Source organism: Triturus cristatus, chromosome 5_1 (assembly GCF_964204655.1).
Source record: "Triturus cristatus chromosome 5_1, aTriCri1.1, whole genome shotgun sequence".
Lineage (NCBI taxonomy): Eukaryota > Metazoa > Chordata > Amphibia > Caudata > Salamandridae > Triturus > Triturus cristatus.
In genome coordinates this window covers 53,705,125-53,726,423 of record NC_140587.1, presented here as the reverse complement: position 1 = coordinate 53,726,423, position 21,299 = coordinate 53,705,125, and the positions used below count along the sequence as shown (strand labels likewise).

The following is a 21,299-nucleotide window of genomic DNA, read 5'->3' as shown; positions in this document are numbered from 1 at the left end:
AATGGCTATGATGGGCAAGAAGGAGGGTGGAGGGGCATGCACAAAGGACGATGGAGGATAGAAGGGAGGGTCAGGACCTGTGCACAGACAAGAAAGTTCAGGGGAAGGGACCTCACAACAGACCACACGGGGCAGGCAGGAGGAGCAGTTGCAGCACAACAGACCAGGGAGGGCAGAAGGGTGTGGCAGTACAATGGACCATGTAGGACAGGAGGAAGAGGATAGGGGCATGGCATGTGGACAGGCAGGGTGGAGGTGGCAGGGACAGGTTACAGTCATCTGACAATGCTAGGCAGGTGGGAGGGGAGTGGCAGCTCAACAGAACACTCAGAGTAGATAGGAGTGGCAGGTCCATGGGACATGGTGGGCAAAAAGGATGGAGCAGGGGCATGCACAAAGACATCGGAGGGCAGGGGGAAGGAGAATAGGGGCAGCAAGCTAAGCACAGAGTTTAAGCAGGAGGTCAATGATGGGGCATAGAATTGGGCAATGGAGGGCAGGAGGAGTGGACTGGTACATCATACTAAATTGAGGGCAGTGGCAGCACATCAGACCATGCATGGCAGGAGGGAGGAGGCTAGTCCATGGATTCACACAACAGAGGATAGGGAGGAAGGGGATGGGGCAGCAAGCTAACTGTTCAGAGAAGGCGGGTATTAGGAACTTTATTGTTTTTAAAACATTGTGTCTGTGCGAACTACTTAAAATATGAACAAGTATGCAGCATAATCTCACTTTTATTCAGGAAGAAGAGGACGTTTGTGACTGTGACTCCGGGCTCACTTGGCAGAAACACCCCCTGACCCTCCACCCCCTATCGCAAAATGTAATGCCCGTGAAAAGGGTAGGTGAACACAGTGGTTTATAGAACATAGTCCTGAGAGCACGATTGAAAATGAAAACTAGATATAGTGTATGGTATAAACTATGCACCAAAAAGTGTGATATAAGATGAACCGGGCGTGAAATATAATATGCAATACATTGTGCGCAATGACAGATTCATTGGAGAGCGCGAGATAGCACAGGCTCCAGCGCGTGCTATGCGATATGCGCCTTGGAGTGTAATATGCACAGGGCAGTGTTGTGTAACCTAACTAGTCTCTAAAGTTGTAATATAAAATATGTGCTGGGGAGTGTAACGTTGCATATGCACTGTGACAAAGATATGGATCCCAGATTGTAATATGTATGGCATAGCACTGTGCGTTATAACATAGGCATCGAGAAAGGCACGTTAGATGGGGCAATATAACCCGTGCGAAGACAAGTGTGGCATGACATATTCACGGGGTGGTGTTACAGTGCACATGGGCTAGAGAGTGTCATAGCATATGCACTAGCTAGTGGAATACAACACAGAGGTGTGTGGCACTCGGCAGGCAATGGTGGGTGTAACACAGCATTGGGCTCTGTCAGGAGCACGCTGTGACTCTCAAGTGACGTTCGTCCCCTTTCCAGAGAGTAAAATAAAAAGTATTACACATCCGGCAGTGGATGTGTGTTTTATTAACCGTGAGGGGGGTTTCTTGCATAGTTTTGGTCGAATTTTTGTCGAATCCCCTTTGAATGGCTTGGTGTGCATGTGTATTAAATGTGCCCGTCAATAGCTATCCATGTTTGTATAAATAAACGACAAGGGTGTCTACCAGGATTAGGCACGGTAGGGCATCAGACATGTCAGAGCTTCACTAGTGGTGTAAATACATTCCACGTGGATTCATTGCATGCATAGTCGCCTTTTAATGAATATCACGCAAATCGTCATGGTGATAGGTACGTACGGTTTGTCCAGCATGTCCTAGGTGTGTCTATAAATATATATTTTTTTAAAATAATAAAAAACAGTGGCCGGCCCTGGGGATTGGGGTCAAAAAAATATAATTAGGAGACTGGCCCTGGGGGATGGGGTCATCAGGGCCAATAAATTAGAATAAGAAGGGGAACCAAACAGCCCCCCTTCTTAAAAAACTAAAATAAATAAAAGACTGGCATCGTGCCGGAGGCCATGCCCCCTCCGTGCAGCACTCTGCAAACGCGCCCCCAACAGGCATCTCCAGTATGCGCCAGGGAGCAGCGCTGCAGCCAGGTGTTCTGAGGCCAAGCCCCTTTTTACACCTCTCTGCAACGCAGCTCTGTGGCGCTTACTGGAGGTACCTAGTGGTCTAGTTTGACCCTAGGGACCCTTAGGAATCAGGGGGACTTAATCTCTCAACTTAGAACAGCCACAGGGCGCGTTTACACAGTGGTGAAGGGAGGGGACGGGGCCTGAGGTGACGTGTGCAAACACGCACTATGGCATGTTTTAAATTGGGGATATAATTTCCCTTCAATACTGAGGGGCCCTGGGGGCTAACTAGCCCACCAAGTGCTTCCAGTAAGCGCCACTGAGCTGCATTGCAGAGAGGTGGTCCAGGCCGTGCCACTTTTTACACCTCTCTGCAACGCAGCTCTGTGGCACTTACTGGAGGTACCTAGTGGGCTAGTTGGACCCTAGGGACCCTCAGTATTCAAATGAACTTAATCTCCCAACTAAAAATTGACACAGGGCGTGTTTACACAGTGGTGAAGGGAGGGGACGGGGCCTGAGTTAACGTGTGCAAAAACGCCCTGTGGCCTGTTTTAAGAGGTAGTTTTAATCCCCATGCCCTATTATACACTAGGGGCTTACAGAGGAGGTCATGCTAATCACAGGGGGACCCCAACGCATAATGTTCCCTAGTGTATGTAGGTGTTTTCACTGTATTCTAAGTGTCTTTTAACATAGCACTGGCTCTAGGACTGGTTAGTCAGACTCAGTTACCACCAGTATCCGTCTGAAAAAGTTGAGGGTACAGGATGATTTTGCAACAAGGCTTCTTTCTGCTCTTCTTTTTGTTCTTTCTACACGTTATCCTTCTTCCTGCACTTATCTTCGTATTTGAGGACTTCTGCTGCTTCTTTCTGCACTTCTTTTGTTTCTTTCTGTGCATTTTTTCTTCTTTCTTCACATGTCCTATCACTGTAGGCATAGTTAGAAATTAGCATTTAAAAAACCTTTGAAATTCACAGAAAAAAACATAGGTTTCAGGCACGTTATAGTTAGGAATTAGCATTTAAAAAACCTCAGAAATTCACTGAAAAAACCATAGGTTTCAAGGGTGTTATAGTTAGCTGGACTTTTCACTTGTACAAAACCATTGAAATTCCCCCGTTATAGTTAGTTCAGCTAACTATAACTCGCGCGCCCGCAATGCACTGCTGATGACGTCACATATTACATCACTCATGACATGGTCAGTGACATCACTCATGACATCACTGATGACATCTCAAATGACATCACTGATGACATCACTGATGACATCATCCTTGTGATAGAGTGGCAGACCTCTTCTCACCCTAATATAACCTTTGATACACACATTCAAAAATAGAGACTAACATTTTCAAAACAATGGACATACCAATACCAGTTACAACAACCTCTTCAGTAATTCTAAGATCCACATACACATCCACTCATTCACCAACAGTCCTATACAGTCACTCATACATGTACTCACTCATCATATGTACTCATACACCTATACATCCTGTTACACAATGCCACTCATCCATAGAGTTACTCACACACATAGTCACTCATGCTAATAAAGAATCAAACATACATTTACTTGCATATACAGTTATACACACACCACCATACTTACTTCTACGGAAACTTACACATACTTAGTCTTTTAAACAATCACTTATAGAAACACATACTTATTCATACAGGAACTCTTTCAATCTCTCACTCTCACATATACTCACATATATACACCAATAGTCACATATACTAGTTTAAAACATATGTAGTTACTCATAAAGACACTATTGAGACAGTCATTCACTCACTAACACACCCATACGCACACTCATCCACCCATACAGTCCTGCACACATGCTGTGTTCAACACATACAAACAGTGAGTCACTCATTCATGCACCTATGCACTACGTAATACCCCCCACCGAACCATGCAGACACTCAGACTGATACTCAAAAAACCAACTAATAACCTATATAGACACCCATGTAGCTACTCACCAACCCATGCAGCCACTTATACACAAAGTGAGAGACTGATACAGATATTTACATATTTAAACATTACTCACTAAGCCATGTATTCACTATGATACACTTAATCAGTCAGTTACACAATCAATTTTTCAAAAACAAATCATCCATTTAGACACTTATATACCCATTTATTCTTCCATCGACCTTGAGATATACATATATAAAACATATTTAATTTTCAGAAAAACACACATTCACTGGATGATGTCATCAGTGATGTCATCAGTGATGTAATTTGAGATGTCATCAGTGATGTCATGAGTGATGTCACTGACCATGTCATGAGTGATGTAATATGTGACGTCATCAGCAGTGCATTGCGGGCGCGCGAGTTATAGTTAGCTGAACTAACTATAACGGGGGGATTTCAATGGTTTTGTACAAGTGAAAAGTCCAGCTAACTATAACACCCTTGAAACCTATGGTTTTTTCAGTGAATATATATATATATATATATATATATATATATATATATAATCACTGAAAAAACCATAGGTTTCAGGCCTGATATAGTTAGGAATTAGCATTTAAAAAACCTTAGAAATTCACTGAAAAAACAATAGAGGATACCCTTATATAATGCTGAAGAAAGGTGAGAAAAGAGCAGATGCTATTACCAGAAGCGAGGCATTGTACAAAGCACCTAGGAGCAAACAAATTGAAACAGAGGCTCCTATCAGGTTGATTACCACCTTTAATTCGCAATCTAATCTTTTCCAGCAGATTGTTAAGAAAAGATGGGATATCCTGACGCATGATAAGATACTCAAACAGAAGTTAGGCCCATATCCAGCGATCACCTACAGAAAGGGTACCTCGATTAAAGATATGATTGTAAGAAGCCACTTCAGTAACACCAAACCCACCTGGCTAGACAAAATAGGAGGGTTCCATCGTTGTGGAAAATGTAAAGCGTGCAGCCACAGCGTTAATGTAAAAGAGGTAATCCTCGAGAGAACCAAGAGAAAGTGGTATATTCGCAAGAATATACAATGCAGCACAGATTTTGTAATCTATGTGATCACTTGCCCTTGTGGCAAGTGGTACATAGGTTCTACCACTTTTCCAGTGAAGAAGAGAATACTGGAACATTGGCGTGCCATAACCAATAAAGACTTTAGTTATAGTACAGCCAGACACTTTCATAAAGAACACAATGGAGATTGGACCAAGGTGAAGTTTTTTGCCCTAGATACTATAACTAAAGACCCCCGAGGAGGGAACAGAATTCAGGCCCTACGTAGAGCAGAATCCAAGTTCATTTTACAAGCAGGAAGTGTAGCCCCATTCGGGATGAATAATGACGAAGAGATGCATGTGCATCTGTAAACTGTATATTGTTGATAAGTTGTAGTTTTAGCCTCAAGAAATCCAGTTACTACTGTTCCGTGCTATATGAGTTCAGTTTAGGTCGTCTTTTTAGCTGCTATGCATGGTATTATTCATGAAACATTGTGTACTAGAAAACTTATTCATTTTTTGAAATAGGCCGCCAATAATGACTGCAGAATTTATCTTGGTTGATTTTATGACCCCTGCTGTAGATATGCTTCTGAATTTAAAATCTTTTCTCTTTTGGTAGGTGAAGTCCAGAAATACTACATTATATATGTGTGTTTCAAATGACACTGTACTATGTGTTCTAATATAAATTTTATTCTTGTTTTTTACATCTAGATGGGACCTGGAAGCTTTCAGACACCACCGTTACTGTTATCTGATACGAGCACGGAGTATTTGGTGACTATATTTTAGCACCATCTCCTTAAGGGTCACCGTGAATTTTATTATAGTATGTAATGAACAGAGTTCTAAACACACTTTTCTTGAGCTTGATAGGGTACTATACCTTGATTTCTGGTGAAACCTAAGAAGAATGAATCGTTTATTTTTTCTGTATATCTCGTCGGCGGCAAAACCTATGTTTAATTTGACTTACTATAAGTTTGATTTGTACTTACATAAACACAACACAATGAAGTATGTAAATTCTGCTTGTCTTTCTTATATATGTGATTTTCACAGGAGACGCATTAGAAAACAAATGGTGTTCCTGTATATTTTTTAAATTCTTTAAATTATATTTTTATGTTTATAAATACCATTGCATAGCAGCTTGATGATTTATAAGTTAAATACCGTTGTTATTTTTCTTTCAAATGAATGAACTGAAAAGTCTGTTGTCTATGTTCCTGTATGACTTTAAATACACTGAACTCGGAACCTATGGTCATGTGACCAAGAGCAAGTTTGCTCGAAACGCGTCATTTTTGTTTGCCCGTAAATATTAAAATATTGCAACTCAACTGGATTTGTGTGGCTCGTACTTACAGGAGATGAAGGATCTGTGAGCTGACAGAATATATATATATATATATATATATATATATATATATATATATATATATATATATTCACCAAACTTCTTCAAAAAGCAATCGACGCCGTGTCTGTGCAAAATTCTTTAATGCCAGCTGAAAATGCTAGATGCGTTTCGCCTGACCTGCAGGCTTGTTCACAGTGTATCTCTGTGTTTTCTGGGGCAGAGGCCACGAGGAGGCAGCCGCGCCTGGGGAGCAGCATTGGATGATATATATTACAGTACAATTGCACCCAGGAGGGTAATTTAATAGACGGGTGTAGGCGAGCAGCAAGAGGGAGTCACAGTATGCAGTAAGGGGGGGCTGAATCAGATGGAAGTACAATGCTAGTAAGAGCAATGTCAACAGGCACTAGAGTCTGTCCCTATTAGGGTAAGAATTTGTTCATTAGGAATCGTTTGGCTTCCACTTTGAACGCCGTACATTGAAATAAACACATACCTTTGCTTTAAGTATTGTAAATAGTACCTCCGACATCCACTGGATGAAAGGACCTTAGCAAAGGCAAAGGATTTACATAGCACTTCTGAACAGTTAATTTCGCTGTTCACGAGGACGTTTGTGATCACTGCCACGTGCAACCTTCAGCACAAATGTATCATAAACAGGAGTAGAGAGCACGGCCGCCAACACAACCTCTGAGAATCAATCACCACAGCAGGGGAGCATATGGCAAGAAAATGGAAGTTCGAAGCACTCACGCCAGGCCGTGCAAGGCAACAATTACAAGCCAACAAGCAAATTACGGTACTTTTTGGCCCTCTGTTATGCGACTGTATTTCACCAATACATCAGCGGCTCCACAGGCATCGCTGGCCATCTCTTTCGTGCCCATTCTCTGCTCTATCGCTTGTTCTGCTGACATCCTAGGCGCGCAAAATGAAAGCAATATACTCTATGGATCAGCCAACAGCCCAGATTCGAAAGATTGAAATGCAATTATGAAGAGAGTGGCAACTATAAATTAGACGGAAAAGTGAAGTGTGTTGGGTGCCAAAGAGCGCAGATCATCAAAGTGACTGTTGAAGACAGATAACAACGCGGCAAAGTTTGCCACGAGCTCGAATGTAATTAAGGCAGTCTCCTGGCAGATAGTGGGAACATTTTAGACCCCATCGTCCTGACATATTTCGAAAGGAACTGGAATATTCAACTGTGGCCTGTGAAATGCAAACCCATCATTATATTTTTCTTGTTTGACATTGATTGTTAAAACTAATCCAGTATCTAATGTGCCAGGCCCTATTTACCTTAAGTATTAGATGCAGGTTGTTCTACAAAACTCTGCCCTTTGTCTCAATTGAGGGATGTTTGAAACAGAATTCCAGCACGAGAGCGGTGGAATGACCAATTAGCATCCGAAATATTAAGCATATAGTGGGTATGTAGATGTGTGACTCATTTTTTTAAATCACATCTTATCTTCCTAAACATGATATTTCAGCTGTAAACTCTTATATATTGATTTGAATCCTTCGGTGTGAAAAAATCAGGTATTGCAGCAGGTTGGAGATGTTACATTCGACATCACAGCGGGCACTGCCATTGGGGGTCCCACAGGAGAGTAATTTCGCTGCCTCGCCTTTCATGCGTGCAGAAACAAATTGAGGCTGATGTGACAGAGGATGATTTTTTTTACCACCTCGAAAACAAACACGTATATTTCATCTTTTAACGTGATGTCGTTTTTTAAAGAAATACTCATGTTTTTATTTATGCGAAGGCTGTCTCACAGCGTACTATTTACTTCCCGCGAAAAACGGAACCAAAGGTCTGCAAGGTTGTCCTCCCATTTTATGATGCTTATAAAATAGGTTTAATGAAAATAAATTCATAACCAATAAAACTTGAATAGCTAAACTTTATGTGCTTAGAAAAGTGCCTTCTTAGGTCTCGCATAGCGTTGCAGCGCAACGCGCTGTTAGCTTTGCGAGACATGCAGTATACACTATAGTGGGAGGAAGCTCCGCTCACTTTCCGGCCAAATTTTTGATTGACTTTAATCATAAATGCTGCCTTTTGATTTGTTTTCGACTTCTTAGTCCCTCCTCCTGACGGCCATGTTGTCATTTATATCCTTCCCTGGCTAATGGCCCTTTTACTCCAAAACTATTTTTGGCCCTGTGTTCCACCCACCCTCTCCCGCAGTCCATCACTTTTCAGGCCACCCCCTCACCCCCCCACTCCCGTTCGTGCCTTCCTGGACCCCCACCCTCCCGTTTCCAATGCAATAGGTCTCGCGTAAATACGAGTCCTATTGCATTAAGAAATGCTTGTTTGTTGTGGGATTGGCTGGCTGATTGCACTCTTTTTTGATGTCGCGTTGCTGACGGCTTAATTTGCCTGACTCTATAACACATGCGCAATACAAGCATGTAAATGCTTCACTTCCTCCTCCAGCGCACTTGGTGCACCGTCCAAGTTACAGGAAACTGGGTGATTCTGGAATGTGTGCCCCCATCTTTGCACTGACAGCTTTTGTATGTTTCTGGCGCACACGCCTGTGCACGTCCTGGTTGTAAAGGAGATTCCAAGAAGATTCCTTTAAATTAGTATCAGGACTTTATTACTGGCATGGTGGCAGTATCCCGGCCACTTCCGGAGGAGCGTAGCGTGTTTTCTTTCATCAACACGGCGCCCACCTCACTTCAACTTTTAACATGACAGCTCGTTCCCGGGGTTTGCTTGCTGTGTGTTTTTCGGCTTGTTTTGTGTGCCTTTACGCTTTCCAGCGGAGGCGCAGGACGGGTGAACTCACCGTCATGATTTAATTAACTCAGCCTGTTAAAAACACATGTTCAAAGGTAAAAAAAAAAAAATGTCCTTTCAATTCCCAGTCTTAATAGATTGCTAAGAAAATCTAACTCAAACGCATACGATAGGGCACTCTTTTTTCCGTTATATACAGGATTTAAAGCCATCTGATAGATATGGTGTTATGTCTTTTAGCGCCTTTACTTCTGAAATTGTTACTTAGGTGCTTCAAGTTTATCAACGACCTACTGGTTTGTTAAGCATACCATAAGCTCCTGCTGCTCCCGGCCAAGCCTGCGATTAACCTAAGCAGCCTCCCTTCCGCTCCCCTAAGCCAATTCACAGCGCTGCAATGGCAGCGTTGTGATTGGTGTGGTGCAGCAGACAGCGCCCCAGCCGGGCGCCTGTAGGGAGGCCATTTTCTGTATGTAGGCTGCAGCCTACATAGAGACAATGTAGACTGTGCATGAATTGTTTGGTCGCCCCTGGAGCCGAACAAACAGTCAGGGACCACAATAGTGGGCAAGCCACTCCCCCCTGCCCTTGAGCAGGACCGCCCACCTGCCTGCCCCAACCAGGCACTTCTGCTTTCTCGCCGTGCGAGAATCAGAAACATGAAATGGTAGTTTTACCATTTTATGTTTCTGCTTCTCGCACTGCGAGAAAGCAGTGGGGCGACGCCCACACGCCCCAATGGAGGAGTCGCCACTGTATCATCCACCTAGCCCCAAAGACATCTTCTTAGCATCCGTTCAGTATTTTGTTGAGTTTTGCATGGAATTCCCAAAGGTTCCTTTGTTAGGAGATTTCAATTTTCATTTAGAAAGTGGAGATAATAGTGACACTGAGCATTTGTTCAATTGTCCACAAAGCTTTGATCTTAATCAGATCGTCACTCAACCGACCATAATCCCAGTCGTACACTGGATGGAATTTTTATTAATAATCCTGCAGTCATTTTTAGGTCGAGCCTAGAGTCAGCGTGCATGCACTGCTCTTCGAGACTTGTTGTAGTGGAGTATGGAATAGAAGCCCCGCCCGCTCTCCGCCCACATTTGCTTGTGTCATTGTCCTTTGTAAATGCTGGCTTCTGATTTGTAAATAGGCTTGTTAGTTCATCCTTAGTACCGCCTTGTCTTCATTTGTAACCTTCCATGCCGACTGGCCCTTTTTCGTTGGTTGTTACACGGTATGTGTTCTTAAGTCTGTAAGCACTATTTTCTTTATTGAGTTTCTCTCACTGTAGGCACAACGTGTTTTGCTTACATTCAGCGCCCCATGAGTGCTTTCTCTTTTCAAGCAGCCGGGACAATGGCGGCCACTTCTATCCATGCCATAGGTCTGGCATTTAAATGCATTGCAAATATTTTTTTTCTTTTCAGCACGCCATGCGCATTTTCACTTTCACACATCGGCAGGCGGAAACGCGTCCTCATTCCTCCTCCCTCAGCCTCAGCCATCCCCTGCAAGAGCCAGGCGAGCAGAAGCCTGGTTTGAATGCGCAGCGTGCAAACCATGGGGCAGATTTACAAGTCCCGTGAGTCACTTTTCCCATGTTAAAAGTGACGCAAATGTGGCGCATGGTCTTGTAAATCTGCCAATATCAAAACCACAAAAGGACACTGTTCCTATTGCATGGTGCAAACAGTCACCAATGCATAAAGGTGCAAAAAGTCACCCATTTATTAAAAAGGAAAAACAAAAGAAGAAAAAAGAGAGATCCTAGGTGATGGGGACCCACCAGTGAAATGAAGGAACACAAATAGTCCTCTGTTGCCCTCACACACCCCAAGGAGTGTCATGCTTCATCATCGGGCGTTTACTCCTCGTGGGGCCGGCGCTGCAATTCCCCACGGGTCCCCCGAAGGGTCTCTTTATCGGAGATCTTTTTTGGACTGCCGGATGGTGCATGCGGGTGTGTGGGGTGGGGGTCCGATGAGGGTAAAAATAGTGCGTGCATAGTGATGAATCAGTTCATAAAGGGTAAACATGCAGCAAATGTTTTAGATGGTATACCCTTCACAAATTAAACTGCTGTGTGAAATCTTGCCCCTGCGGCACACTATGCCTGGGTGTCAGAAAGGTCATAGGTCGACATGTTTCGCGCCTGCGTCGCCTTAATGGTCGTTGGCGCTTCCTCAGGACCAAAACTATAAAGTTAAAGTGCACGTGAGATAAAACCAATTAAAATACCCTCTAAATCAGTCAGGGCGGGCAGTGAGCCTGTGGACCTATAATTTGGCTGCAACTGCATGGTGTATACCGCTCCAGGTCGATACCTCCCACTGTCATGGTGGTTCTTCTCTGGCTCAAGCAATGGGCGCCCGCACATTGTCGGGCTGGAAGACAGTGGAAAGTGGAAAGGAAAATGCACCCATGAATGTAAAGTACATGCTTTTGAGCCAACGCTTCACGATTTCCAAGTCCCTACTCGAATGAAAAGACTTACAAATTTGCCGGGATGCTGACACCTGTCCACCTACCCCATCCCTGCGTCTGCCAGTTGTGAGCAAAAAAAGTGGTAGGACGCGATGCTGATAAAATGTTGGGTCAGGAGTCTGGGCGTTTACCCTTTCCGGAATGGCCTTAGAAAGTCAGAAGTGGAGCGTGTAAATCTGCCCCCATATCTTTTATGCCCTTTCTTCGTCTCACAACAACCTCAGTTTTACCGGCACTGGCTGAAGACAGAGAGCAGCTGCACTGCGTCCCCTCTTAAACACAACAAAACCTCGGTTACTTCGTCTCCGTTTTACTGTTTTTTTACGGTGCGCTTAAAACCGAGGCTGTTGTGAGAGGAAGAAAAGGCATAAAAGAGAAAAAAATAACGCGTCTGTAAACGGGGAAAGGGAAAGAGAGCGAGGCAGACAGAAAAATAAAGAATTCTTGCTCAAGTCTTTCCAAACGCCTCCGGGGAAAAGGATTAGGCTACAGTTAGCTCGGCCCTAGCATTCGCTCTCATGTGCTATTTCCCCAGGCGTTTTCGACTAAGCATACAGTTTCACTTTCTAAATAAGTAACATTGGGCACGTTTCTCGAATAGCTAAACCCTCTTTCAAAGCAATACTCCTAATCTTGTTGATAAAAGGGATTAAAGTTAAAAACAATGGGAGGGCGTCCTGTATTTATTCTTTTTTTCTGGGGGTGGGTAGAATTTTGCCTTAATTATGTTTTTTTATCGCCTCCCAGCTTCTTTGTTTTGCTAATGTCTGGCACTGCAAACGGCGACTTTGTTTCCTCTCTCTCCCCCTGGGGCCATCAAACCAAATGCCCTCCACTGGCCCGACTCTGAGAAAAAGGCCTTTTCAATGATAACAGAGGGCCTAGATGGAGCTGTCAGTCGTGAAGAGTTCCCATGCAGACAGGGAACTCCCCGGGCACACTGCGAGGTGACCCTCCCCCTCCTTTGGCCTCTCTTGGATTTTCTTTCTTTTTAATAAAAGGAAAAATACAGAGGCATAGTGAACAAAGGAAACATTTTCTCAAAGAGGAAAGATTAAATGATGGGCTAAACTTTTAACAAACATCTTTTTTCAGATGTCTTCTGTCTTCATCACAAGGGTCTGGGCGCTACACAGACACTAGTAGCCACTAAATGTTACAAAGTGTTCTAAGTGTTTGCATTTTCAAAGATTTTGTTACTTTTTTATTTTCAGTTAGCATACCAGTCTTGTTTATGTTGGGTCAGTCGGTTAAAACTGTTGTTTCAGTATATAAAATGGCAAAAACAATTTGCACCACCTGCTTCTGTTTCTTTACTGTTTGTCCTTGCTGTCACGTGTGTGCTGTTATCTTGCCCACGGAGGCGTGCAGGTGTGCGCATGTGCAGATGACAGTGGTGCAGCGCGACAGATGCATGCAACAGAAATGATGTAGGAAGGCGTGGGGTAAGGCATCCTCAGTGTTGAAGTGCAGGAGCAGTGTTGACTGTTGTATCTCTCCAGTGCACGTTTAGGAGATCGGCTGTTCAAAGTTTCTGTGGGTCCTGGGTCACAAACCCAATGTGGGACACCATTAGAAGCATCTTCCATTTTGCCAGGTGCCATGAGCAGCTTATTCTATGTGTAAACAAGCATTGGCAAACTCAACAGGTCTGACTTTAAGGTGCTGATGGATGCAAACTGCATTTGTGTATGCTATATTTTGATGCGTTCCCACATTAAAGCCATTTGCATTGCCAATGCGTGTTTTGTTGTAAAGCAGATGGGCTGTGTGCTTTTAAGGCTGTGTGTCGAAAACATAAATGTCTATTTGTCTGTGATGCATTTCCTGACTAAAAGAGTTGATAAACTCTGCTGTTGTAAAAAAAACAGGATTGATTTTAGTATTCAACATATGTTATACTTTTGAGATGTAAAATAATGCCTGGTGCCTTCACAAGAGGCATAAAAATACCTTGGGCTGATAATATAGCATGAGGTGAAAAGAAAAATAGTCGTCTGGGCAGAGGCAAAGTGCTCTTCATGTAATTTAAAACATTGACAACAATAGATCTGCCGTCAGCTAGGCTGTCAGACCAGACTTAAAAAACACACATCCTCCGGGGAAAGAGAAAACACAGCAGCTCTGGCATATGGAGCCATCTGGCAGTATTGACATGTATGTGGCCTCATTTTTAGGTCGATCCTGGGCAGCGCATACGCTGCTCTGTGAGGCATGCTGTATTCGAGAATGGACTTGAAGCCCCGCCCACTCTCCATCCATATTTTCCATTGGCTTGTGTCATTGTCCTTCGTAAACGCTGGCTTCTGATTCGTTAATAGGCTTGTTATTCCCTGCTTAGTACCGCCTTGTCTTCATTTGTAACCCCTAATGAGAACTGGCCCTTTTACTTCTGTTGTTACACGGTAGGTCTTATTTATTCCGTAAGCACTATTTTCCTTAATGTGTTTCTCCTACTGCAGGCATGACATGCTCTCCTGCAACATTGAGCATGCCATGAACGCTTTCACTTTCCAAGCAGCCCGAGACTTTGTTGGTCGCTTCTTTGAAGTGAAATAGGTCTCGCATGTACAAGAGTTTGAGCTATTGGCATCGTAAATGGCAATGCCTTTTATTTCTGTGTTAACTATCAAATCAGATGAATAAAAGGCATTGCTATTTACAATGCCGATAGCTTAAACTCTCCCTAAAGCAAGATCTATTGTACTGCAAATGCTTGGTCATAAAGTCTTACCACTAACGTGAACAGATCACAGAGCAGTTTTTTTCAATGTAATGGTACCAGAAAACAACTACCGCCCCTCCAAACTTTCATACGCTGTAAAGTGCCGCCCACTGCAGAAAATAGACAGAGGTGAGCTTGAGGTTCTGTTCAAATCAAATAAGTAGGTGGGTATGGCGGTGAACAATTTTACAGGTTGGATCAACATAGCAGCTAGAAACCACGCTCTTCAGGCTACTATGTAGTCAATAAGGAGCCATATGGCACCATCTAGTGGATCACAGGTGCATTTCAGAAAAAAAAGGCTCGCCCTTGGAGATATTGTAAAGGTGAGGAAAATGCAGCTAGAAATATTATGTACCATAAAGAGTGTTACCGAAAGTAAGTAACTTCTAAATTAAGACCCACCGAATGAGGAAAAGCCTTCGGCTCAGGCCTTTCATGCTAGAACAGACCTTTAATGGCTGGTATTGTCCTCTACAGTGGGCTATATGGCTATAATAGTGAACATTTAGCAGCTATGAGACCGTACATGCAGCAACTGTGCATCTGCTAGGTGTCTAGCAGCTATTTGATCCCACATGAAGTAGCTGTGAGTCTGTTGTGTATTTAACAGCTGCTAGATCTTCCATTTAGCAGCAGCGCATCTGCTGAGTGTCTAGTAGCACTTTGATTGCACATGAAGTAGATCTCTGACACTAATGAGCAGCTAGCGAGTGTTAGATCTCACCTGCACAAGCCTTGAATCTGCTGAGTGTCTACCAGCTGTTGGATCCCACATAGCGCTTGGTGGTCTAGAAATCATACAAATGTACCATTATGCTGGTCATACACAACTCTATTTGAAAGCCTCCATTTATTCAGACATCCAAAGCCTCAAACATTACCCGCACATCATCCAGACATGGATGTTCAGCACCTACCCGAAGCTCTTCCCAACCATGTCAGAATTCTTATTATTTGTCAAGAACAAAAAACAAGAAACCCTACAAACCTGATATGACATGACATGATAAAAACATGAACCTTGATCATTTCGAATCCGAACTTAACCGAATGCCAAGTCACTTGGATTCACCCTGGACATCAATGTCACCCTCGAGGAGCAGCACACTGTCAAAAAAAAGATGGACTGGAACCAGCTCTCTCAGAAAGTGACATCAGAATTGTTGTTTGAATCGTAGAGCTCTTGCATCTGGATAGTGTTTACTCCCTGCTCCATTGCTTATCAGAATCTGAACTGGCACCGCTTAGAGGCATTCTACACACTGCAGCAAGACTCATCCAGGGCCTGAAAAAATATGATCACATCACCCCATCATAATGGAACTCCATTGACTCTCCTTCCCAGCCCACCATCTTCTAAACCAGCTGTATCATTCAGCCAGGAAACCATCAGACTGCAGACTTAAAAACAAGATAGCCGGCCTTTTAAGTCATGCACCCACGATCTGGAACAGCAACCCTGTCTCCTTCAGGACCACCCCAATGTTGCTCCAATTTAGGAAAGAGTTGAAGAACACTACTGCACAATGCATTCCTGCACTGAAGTAAATATGTCATATGACAACAACCACCTTTGCGAAATGAAAGGCCTGAAATGCACACAGTGTATCCTTTCTTACCGTCATATTATTTCCACACCATCCTGCCCGTGCAAAAATGCTAGCTCTGACCACCCGCTCATTTCCCTCCAGCTGCAGATACATTGTGGTTATGCAGCTCGTATCCGCAAAATGTATCTGCGGGACGCTGTACCCGAACCTCTCCAGGAGGCACTTGTTGAGAGACACTGTCATTACTGGACCTTCACACTGCACAGTGGGAACGATGTCACTGCGACCTGCAACAAAACACAACCGGTTGAGAAATATTCACATGCACAGACAGATTATTTACCACTCCTGTAGTTTATCAATCTGCGAGACACACCCTAACAATCAATCACAATAACCACAAAATGCACACTGAGATTTTCTGACTCCATGTTTCAGCATATTTGCACTGAGTAAAGTCTTTCTCTTAAAGTATGGTGTTCATGTTTTAAGTACATCACAGACACCACCCCTAAGTACAGGCCAAGGAGGTCAGTGGTCGAAGCAAGGGGGCAGTCATGGAAACCGAGTTGGACTCCTTGTATTTGTAACTGTTTCACTGCCTTTCTTTAGGTCTCGCTATAGACCGCATTAGCTATGTGGAAATACAAATTACTGACACTCAAACTCCACACAAATACAACATACAGCACAGGTATTCACATGCATATGCACAGGCATACAGAAAGGGGCTTTTAGACTCTTCCAGTCAGCCATTCACCTGACCTGAGAAGTGCATTTCAGGCATTAGTTCCATGGTCAAGCCTTCACAATTGAGGTCAGTGCATGTGATTTAGAAGATCAATATATGAGGTAAGAAGTACCGTCCACAACTCCTTTACAAAAGCTGAACGAGATGATAGCCATGAAGTAAAACTTATAAAGTGTCCTCTCCATTCTTCTGAACTTCATCATCCTTCAACCATTCTCCCACCAGCTCATCGATTCCTGCCACGGGAGACGGAAACTATGATGGTCAACGTGAGGGCTGCGAGGAGCGCATCTGCGTTGCCTGGGTAACCAGCTCTTTGGAAAAATGTAAGCATGGTGCAGTGTGGTATCCTCCATAAGGGTTCACCCTTTGCCTATGCCCTCCCTCTTCCTTCGAAGAATAGAATGTTCCGACATGACATTCCAAGCTGTGTCTGAGGTGTTACCAATAAACTTCTCTTCAAGCCAAATTAATTCTCATGTTTAGATATAGAGGAGTTAAACCTGGAAAGAGAGGGCACTATGGCAGAAGTAGGAATCACAGCTAACATCTGGTGGATTGCCACCAGTATACTGGGTGCACAGCTGAATAAAATTAATGAATATTTCAACCAATTATTCACAAACATGACGAAAGTGAAACAATTGTGATTGGCACAATATTTATCTCCAGATAATTGATCACATGTCTTCACAAAACAATTATTTGATCATCAATCAAAAACAAAATTCAAATTGTGCGTACATGTTACGTTAGAAGAATCTGTAACAATTGCAAATAAGAATACATCAATAAATAAAACATTGAATGTTAGACCTGGCACCATTGGCGTGAGTCTCCCTTTCATTTTTCGCTGTGTCTCCTCTGTTTTTTGCTGGTTATAGATGCTCTGGGCGCTGTGCCACTGGCATTCAGTGCCACAGCGCGAATGCTCCCTTTGTAAAGATGACATGTGCATTGGTACATCCATGATTGGCTTATTTGGTTTACCTGTTAGTCCCTAGTAACGTGGCCCATGTGTGCCCAGGGCTGGTAAACCGAATGCTGCTGGTGGGCCTGCAGCACTGGTTTGTGCCACCCACAGAAGCAGCTTGTAAGGCGTGTCTCAGACCTGCCACTGCAGTGTCTGCGTGCAGTCCAGAACTGCCATCTTGGCTGTGAAGTGCACCCACTTCCCAGCCCCTGAACCTTCCCTTGGCATCATGTCAGCCACCCCTATTGTAGGGTGCATTGTATGTGTAAGGTAGGACATGCTCTGATGTGTGTAGCTTGTCCTAGTAGTGAATTACACCCAATTTCGTTTTTCACTACTGTAAGGCTACCTGTTCTCCATAGGCCAGAATAGGAGGTTTTGGCTATTACATTCTATAGTCCTAACTGACCAACAGAACATGGTAGAAAAACGAATTTCGTATGCCTGAGCTCAGAATATTAAAATACATCTTTTAGTGAAGGTTATTTTTATCTTCTGTCTTTGAAACCACCACTTTTAGAGTATAGGTACTTTCTTGCCTAAGCCTTCCAGTGTGCTCTGCTATTATGTGTATTGGTTGTCTGGTTTTGGAGGGACAGGGCAGGCTGAGTCAGACCTAGGTTGAATAGAGAGATCTGCCTTGGTGTGAGGGGAGGGGTAGCTCCTGCAATTGAATAGGGCTGTGCCTGGCAAGGTGAATGCTGGCACCACCTCCCACTGTGCGTCTGAAGGCAGACCCCCTCTTTCTGAAAGGAAGGATGCAGCCTGGTAAACAAAGTGCTCCAGGGCTAGGCAGAACTGGTTTTGGCTGGGTTCAGAGACTTGTGGCTCCTAAGAACAAAGACTTTGGGGGTATAAATATTTGTGCCCCAACCCCTACAATTTGTATTGCTCCTGGACAACAAGAAGAACCTCTGTCCGTGTGACTACAGGAATCTGCAGGAGAAGGACTGTCCTTGTGCTTGTGTGCTGTTTCTTGGACTGGCCTGCAGTGGTTACTACTGGACTTGGAAGAAGAGGAAAAGGACTTTGAAGGAACTTTTATTTTGTGACTACAGCAATCACCCAAGGGCTAGAAGAGAGCTAGCCTGCTGCAGGAGTCTCAGGCACATCAGACTCCACCACCAGCCTCCTGTTTCCTCCCAGCGAGGATTTCTTTCTGCAGGTGAGGCTCCTGTGAGTTCCAGGGCCTCTAGTTCTACTGCTGAGAAAAGAGTGCTGAAAATCGTCGCTAACCCCCGTTAGCGAGCCGCTGCAGCTGGTGAGCGTGAGAAAAATCGTCGCTCTGCTGTCGCCAAGCGCTCGCTAACCCCGAAGATTATCGCATCACCCGTCAGCGGGCCTGAAAACGCCCGCTATCCCCGAAGATCATCGCATCACCCGTCAGCGCGTCTGAAAACGCCCGCTATCCCCGAATATCGTCGCATCACCTGTCTGCGGGCCTGAAAACGCCCGCTATCCCGAAGATCGTCGCAGAGTCTGTCTGCGGGTCTGAAAACGCTTGCTAACCCAAGGATTGTCGCATTGCTTGTTAGCGGGCCCCAAAGCGCTCGCTAACCCCATCGCATCAAGCTCATCACAGCGCGGACGCCGAGCGTTTGCCATTTTCCCCGCATCGCATCAGGATCGTCGCTCCCTCGCGGAGCGCCATTTTCTTTCATCGCAGCAAGATCGCACACGCAACAGGCTCGGTGTATCATCCTCCCTTAGCGGCAAGGATTTTATCGCATCACCGGCTTAGCGTGAAGAAGTTTGTCGCTTTGTCCTGCCCGCAACCCAGCGCATCATCCTCCCTTGCGGTAAGGATTCAACGCATCGCTGGTTAGCGTGAGGAAATTTATCGCTACAACTCCTTAGCGACATTTTTGTTGCTTTGCTACAGAATCCAGAATCCAGATACTTTGTGAGTAAAAGGATCGCAGAGACCACTGCATTGAACTGAACATCATTTTGTGCACCTTGAACTATTTTTGCAGCATTTTAAAGTAGCCCTATTTTTCTAGTATTGTGGATTTTTACTGTTATTGGTCTTGTGATTAAGTCTATATAAATATACCTATTTTTTATAACTACTTGAGTGGTGTCCATTTGTAGTGTTCCTCATTGTATTACTGTGTATGGTCATAAATGCTTCACACACTGCCTCTGAGATAAGCCGAGCTGCTCGTGCTACGTTACCACAGGGTTGAACAGGGGTTATCAAAGGGTGTAGACTGCTTACTCTGACTTAGGAAGAAGGGTCCCTACTTGGACAGTGGCCAGCCATTACCAACTAGAGACCCCCATTTCTAACATTGGTGGTCAGCGGTGAGGATCTGGACTTGCATTTATGATTGCATACAGTAATTATAGTGTACACTACTAGTGAGAGCAGACCATAACATAACCACATACGTTTTTTGAGATTTTTGATTCTATTTTTGATGGATATTGCCAGTTATTGCTACAATGGGCAAGCCCAGATCCAATACCTCGGTGGATCTCTCCTGGGAAGAAGAGAAATTAGAAACCTACAATGCCAAGCAGCTCAAATATTTTTGCAAACGCTTCATAGTCCCTATCACAGGTCTCACTAGAAGGGAAGAGTATTACAAGGCGCTGAAGGCCTGGTTAGAAGCCAGGGATGCCCCTAGGAATATGGAAGGGCCTGTGGAGGGGGGAGAGAATGCAGGAGAGCAGCAGGAGAAAGTGGTAGATTTGGTAGGAGATAAAGCAGTTTCCAGCCCGGGCACTAGTGTGTCCTCAAGGAGCCTGACTCCAGAAGAGATGGAGGACAGGGAGAGAGATAGGCGGGATAATATGGAGATGGCTAAACTTAAATTGGATGGTCAGAGACCTAGAGAATAAGAAGTTAGAATTTGAGATGATGAAAGTGAAATTTGAACATGAGAGAATTTTGAGGGAGTTGGAGATTAAAGCAAAGAGTATAGAGATCTCCCCCTCTGGTGGCAGCATACCAGTAGTGCATACTGAGAGTAGAGTGTATATACCTAAAGAGGTTATTAAGGATCTCCATAAAAGGAAAGATATTGGGCAATGGTTTGCCGCTTATGAATTAGCTATGGTGTCCCACCGGGTCCCTGAGAAGGATTGGGGAGCGGCGTTGTGGGGACGCTTTGTGAGTGAGGGGAGGGATACCTTGTTGGACCTGCCCCCAGAAAGTAGGATGGTTTATGCCCACATGAAGGAAGCTTTGATTACCCGCTATGGTTTGACCCCTGAAATGTACAGGCAGAGATTTAGAACCTGCAAGAAGTTAGAGGGTACCACGTGGGTTGAATATGTGTCTTTTTTTGGCAGAGCAATGGAGCGCTGGGTAAATGGCAGCAAAGTATTCTCTAGTAATTGTTTTCCTGAGCTACGCCAGCATCTGATAGATTGCAAGCTAACTAACCCTAGGAAGCTTGCTGAGGAGGCGGACCGCTGGGTGAGCACCCGGGTTCGCAAGGGTCCAGTGGGAGACTTCGCCAAAGGTGGGCAGGGTCCCCAGCAGAGAGGTGGAGGGGACGGGGGTAAACCAAGGGTGTTCCACCGAGGGCCCCAAGATAATTCCAAAAGGAACCAGGCAGTGGTGTCCCAGCCTCCCCAGGATAAGAAGCCAATGCCCCCAAC

General features: G+C 44.3%; 1 protein-coding gene across 1 annotated transcript in view; it reads right to left on the bottom strand.

The window, feature by feature from the left end:
- The window catches only part of LOC146830152 (uromodulin-like), a 369,504-nt gene that overhangs the window by 141,218 nt on the left and 206,987 nt on the right, over positions 1–21,299 (bottom strand). Inside the window, exon 4 of the mRNA XM_085604401.1 lies at positions 16,033–16,250. Within this exon, the coding sequence (XP_085460527.1) occupies positions 16,033–16,250 (218 nt within the window). The remainder of the gene's footprint in view (positions 1–16,032; positions 16,251–21,299) is intronic.